Below are 5,722 nucleotides of genomic sequence, written 5' to 3'. Positions count from 1 at the left end.
ACCACACACTTAAGAGAGGCTCTGAGAGGACTGAGAAATGAATGCTGAAATGCATTTATCAGCAATATAGTTAAAGATCATGAAAATACTAACTTGGGTGACTGTTAAAAGAAACAAGTGCTTTGTAAAAAATAAAAAATTAAAAAAAAAAAAAAAAATAAAAAATCAACCAGCCCTATTATTTGGTTAAGATGACGAGAATTTTGATCAGAAAAAATGCATAGGGAATAAGCAAGGTACTAATGGATTTTAAAACATTTTAGCTACACATGGCTGCTAAAGCTATAACACTGTGATTCAGTCAGGGCAAAGACAGACTCATGTGAAGCAATTAAGGCCTGATCCAATACACAGTGATGTCATTTTCAGTCTTGTTTCAAGACTGAGGACTTGAAGACTCTTTCAGTCAAGCCAATGACAATCATTAGCAAGGACCTGTCTCTTTACAATAAAACCAGAACTGTGTTTCACTGACCAGTGACTGAAGCATCACTGGGAGGAAAATATTTGGGATCTTTTTTTCAGATTATTAGGCACTGACTTCTTTCTCTCAGTTTTAAATGTGTTATTTTATTTTCTGGATTCTCCAGTGAAAGCACAGAGCTTAATCTACTCCAGTAGATTAAATCGGATTGTTCATACCCCCAGTAGCACAATAAAAGTTGTTCAGCTGGCCACTGTCGGTATTATGGAAAGGATTCACCTGTCTTTAGCTAACTAAAAGAAAAAAGTTTGAGCTTTTCCCCTCATTTTCCTCTCCACTCACACCAACTTCAAATAACTATCTTAAAACAAAACATATTATCCTCTATCAGCAACATTTCTCTATGTTGACTTTAAACCTGCAGCACAGACCCACCACACCAGCTTCCACACACGACACTTGGAACAGACCTTTCCCTACCTCTTGCACACAGAGGCATAGTGGTACAAAGTACCTAATGGTTCAGACTCATCGTACCACATTCATCTGCCCAAGTGCTATTTTCTGAAGAGCTCTTTTTGACTTCAGATTACAATTTAAAATTTGTTTTTTCAGATGTTGCAAAAAAAAAAAATTAAGGAAAAAGAAACAATACAATTTTTGCAAGAATAAAAAGGATCCTCAGTGCATAAATTTTACTTTAATGTCACTCACAGACATATGTTTTTTTCAATATTGCCTCAAAATATGTTCAGTTCTGAATTTAAAAAGGAGTTTGGAATGCAAGTACAAAGCCCTGAATTTTGTTGCTTGAAATACCATCTGCTTGACAGCGTATTGCATTTAGTCAACAGTGCTAATTACAACAAAAGTTTTACAAACAAAACTAACAGTTTATTTTCATTATAAGACCCAGGAACAGGGAAAAAAAGAAGACTGCTCTAGCACTATCCTAGTGCTATAAAAGTCTTAAACTGTTTTAACTGCTGTTAAAACAGTGTTTTTAAAAAACAGTGTTTTTAAACAGTGTTGTAAAAAAAAAAAAAAGCTTGTCTATGTACATGTGGCCATGCTTACTGAAAAAAAATCTAAATAAAAACCTCTTTTAGTTTTGATCCAAGTGTAAAAACTTTGTTACTTTAGCTTTTTCTCCAAGTAAACCTATTGAAAACCAGATTTGCTACAGGTAGAAATGTCCATTAAGGACTAGATAAAGACCAACAGGCATGTGATTGGGTTTTGGTCAAATAAGGTTCCTGCTCAAGTCTGCCGAGAGAAATGTGATGTCAGTGTCACATCCCTGCTCCCCACTGGCAGTGTAAAGCTACAGGTGACCAACTCTACCTCTCAGCAACCAGCACCAAACACTCACCTTCTACCTATCAAAAAAGTCTCAAGAACATTTCACAACCATTTGGAAATGCACAAGCAGTTACAAAAAAAACAGAAAGGTGACAAACCTGATGAAGAACGAAGCTGCAGCCGAGGCACCTGCTGAGACCCCAGCTGGAGCCACCAAGCTCTGGGAAGCTGCGGAGCCACCGGGTCCTGTGGGGTCGGAATTGTTCTGCCCTGAGCTAACCTGAACGTTGGGACCATCCCAGACACTTTCTGGTGCTGTTTCTGCCTGAAAAAGAAATAAAAGGAAATATATAGGTTACTATTCATGCTGAATGGCCATGACAGGGAACAGTGACATGCAGTATTTCCAAATACTGTGAGCATGAACAGAGATGAGCTGAGGAGCGATACAGCTGGACAAGCGTACCAACAGACGCTTGTTGGTGCCATGACTGCAGCAGACAAGCAGAAAAACACGGGGACCTTTTGTGACGGGTAATGCACAGTTAAACAGTTTGACAGGCATGAAGAAATGGAAAACTATAAGCAGAACCCTTTTGTTTTAAAGTGTTATTTGGGAGCTGGCAGAACTGTTTATCTGGTTCAGTTATAACTGTCAGAAATTATTTCTCAGTGGCACGTCATCTACAAGATGTATCTGCTTAAGAGGAAATAACCAAAGAGTCACGCTTGTAAGAAGTTTCCACGAGAATAACTCCAGGTACTAAATAAAACAAACAAAAATTTTGATTTTTTACAAAGTATATACAGGTCTGCAATTCCGCATTGTGCAGCTAAGATGGGTAAGTACATGGCACTTTTGTCTCCTATAAACAGTTCCAATGGAAGAACAAAAGGAGTTGCATCTTCTTCAGCATAACGGATCTGCAACATCTGAGACTGAGTTTGGAGGGAGGTGGTTGTTTTACAATTTTGCCAAAATGACAGACATTGGTATTGTGAAACTGTGTCATGTCAATACATCCTAGCAATTAACTCTTTCAGAATCAAGTTCAATTAAGTCCCACAGTCAAACACTCACTGACTGTGCTGGGAAGGACTCCTTTTAGGAAGAACCTGCTCTCTATCTAGGAGTCTAGGAGTACTGAAGATTTAATTAAAGACGACACCACAATAAATATTTGTCAGAAGAGGTAATTGCTTCACATATGATAATATATGATATTTCTGACATCTGAAATGCTACTTTGACATTTCCAACTAATTAGCTAAAATAAATTCCAGAAAAGGAGACAGTCTTGTAATGAAGCACAAATGCAATTAAGTACTTCTTGGGATGCCACCAAATTTTAAATTTTGTGTTGCCACAGATCATGTTTTACATCTACAGATATATAAACATGGTAATAGGACGCTCCCAGCTACATACAGACAATAAACTTTCTCATACTCTGAAAAAACAGAGATGCTCTCATAAGAGCTGAGGCAACCCTCTTATTAGGTATCAAATACAGGAAAACTCTGCCAACCACGCAATGCTTGGCTGAGTGTCTGGAGGTTCATTTGGACTCATTCCCATAGGTTCTAACTGCTGAATTCCTAGTTCCCAGAGAAGTCAACAAGGAGGAAGTGCATTCAGCTCTTCAGAATGTCTGCACTTCAAAGGCTAACATTGTTATCGTAACAGGAGAAGTGACGAATGCTTCACCATACTGCAACAAAATGCTGCAACAAAAAATACTTTTGTAGACCACATTTCAGAGATCTGATGCTGAGATAGATGAATATACGAACAAATTAACTTAATCCTAGTGAAGTTACTTGTGCTGAAAGCCTAACTTGAAAATTTAAATAACTTCCTACAAAAATCCTTCACTTTGTAATACACGTGTCCCAGAAGATTAGATTCCTTAGCAATGCAGGAGACTAAGCACTGCTAGAGATCAAGAATGACACCAAAAAAAAAATGGTACACCAGTAACACACACACACACACACACACACACACACACACAGAAAATGAAGTCTGTCTACACCAGCCATGAGATACCAACATTGAACCATCACACATGGACAGCCAAGAAATGAGATGACTGGAAAACAATGAAATCTGCTCCTGTGATTAGCTGCTTGAAAATAAATGATGAAGTAAAGAGGATGATGAAGTGGTGGATAAAGAAGGTACCTGAGTATGAACAAATTGAAAGGGAAAGCATATGGTCTTGACCTATGCCAGCCATGGAAAGTATGTGGCACCCAGGGAAAAATATGCAGACTGGGAAAGATTCAAATGTGCTATCTTCTGAGTTACCCGAACTGATGTAAAATGCTGCTAATGAGAAGAGCTTACTGAGTGCTTAGAAATTTATGGATTAGGAAATATACACCAGATGTATAAGAGAATAACCAAAAGAAGAACGCATGACACATCATAGAAACAATCAAATGCCAATGAGGAAAAGGTGGACTTCGGATCTTTGACCTAAGCTGCTGCATCAGCTATAACACCAAGCTGGCCTGTGTGGTTACTGGCACACAGCACCACACTTTACCCTAGGCTTCACCTAATTAAGCAATTTGAGTGATGAAAGTAGAGTTACACAGCAAAGTGATGAAGCAAGGTGGAGCAAGACTGGTTCCTGGAGAGAAGGGATGAGAAACTCCAGAGCTGGTACACTGAGGAACTGGCACACTCAGAGGCCAGCACAAGAGGGAAGGAAACCCCACCAGCAGCCACTCCTAGCATTAGTGTTTGAATATTCCCTTATGTTCTGCCAGGAAGACAACCACAACGCTTCGTCACGTGCACTGTCTCAGATTAAAAATTGCAGGGTAAAGCTGAATTCCCAAAATGTACGTATATTTTTCCATTTGCTTTTAACAGGACAACATTAGATAGCAGGATTTTGAAAGAAAGAAATCACATTTAAGCAAAATATTGAAAGAAGAATACTGAAGAAGTAGCATGTTTCTAACCTATAATACTTTAACATATGCATAAGTTGAAGATAAAAACTGTATTTATCAGAAAATTTTGGGGAATTTTACAGGAAAGTATGCCAGATTTGTAAGAACTAACTGGAATCTGTTAACCAGATCAGGTTTTGCTTTTTTGTAAGCGCTCATCTTCTGACAGGTCAATTCCCATAAAAGCAATTCATGTTTAACAAAAACCATGAGCAACAAATAACACACATGCTTTCTTCACCACTTTTTCATTTATATGAGAACTTAAAAGCCTACATTTCTAAAAGAGACCAATGACTGTGGACATATCAGACACCTAACTCAAAACATCCAAACCTAAACTCATTTTTCAGAGAGCAGATAGTTTATACTTTTCAAACGTCCATTTCCTAGCCAACATATCTAAGTTGGATCACAGAATCATAGAACAGCCCAGGATGCCGATAAATTGTCATTCCTAGAATTATTACACACTCTTAAAAACTCAAACTGCAATTTCTGGGTAAATTTGACAGTATTTTTTCCTCAGCTCTTTGCATAAAATTTACATTGAATGAGGACAATGGGAAACCATTAACTCTTGTAGAGGGGGAAAAAGTAAAATAAGACAAGCGAGATAAATTCATCAGAAGCCTAGCTCAGAATACAATCCATACCTTTTTCATGAAGTCTTCAATTCCTTAATTAACATTCTTAAACACTGCAGGAAGACTGATATTAATTCTTACCAAGAAGCTGTGAAAAAAAGCCAAACAAACTCTTCCAAGTTTAGGATTAATTTCAAGGACTGTTTGCACTATATAAAGAGAAAGCATTTTCCAGCACAACCATTTTCAGGTCTCCAGGATACAGCTACATCTCAGCTGTTGAAGAGAACAGGGTCAACCTTCCTACAGGCACATCCAGTATCCCTAGCTAAAGCAACGTTTCAGCACAGGTAAGTAAATCAGGAAAACATATTAGCTTTCCAAAAGGAAGATGGCTACACGGTCAAACATTGATGGCCATGTTCTCATTTTGCCCCCCCCC

The 5,722-nt window shown here is 38.1% G+C and overlaps 1 protein-coding gene across 1 annotated transcript in view; it reads right to left on the bottom strand.

Moving 5' to 3' along the window:
* Positions 1–5,722, bottom strand: part of KIF26A (kinesin family member 26A) — a 91,527-nt gene that overhangs the window by 46,619 nt on the left and 39,186 nt on the right. The window contains exon 3 of the mRNA XM_031553789.1: positions 1,885–2,051. Within this exon, the coding sequence (XP_031409649.1) occupies positions 1,885–2,051 (167 nt within the window). The remainder of the gene's footprint in view (positions 1–1,884; positions 2,052–5,722) is intronic.

This window comes from Meleagris gallopavo, chromosome 5, assembly GCF_000146605.3.
Source record: "Meleagris gallopavo isolate NT-WF06-2002-E0010 breed Aviagen turkey brand Nicholas breeding stock chromosome 5, Turkey_5.1, whole genome shotgun sequence".
NCBI classification, from domain to species: domain Eukaryota; kingdom Metazoa; phylum Chordata; class Aves; order Galliformes; family Phasianidae; genus Meleagris; species Meleagris gallopavo.
The sequence above is the reverse complement of the archived record's forward strand: the minus strand, read 5'-3'. Positions and strand labels throughout refer to the sequence as shown.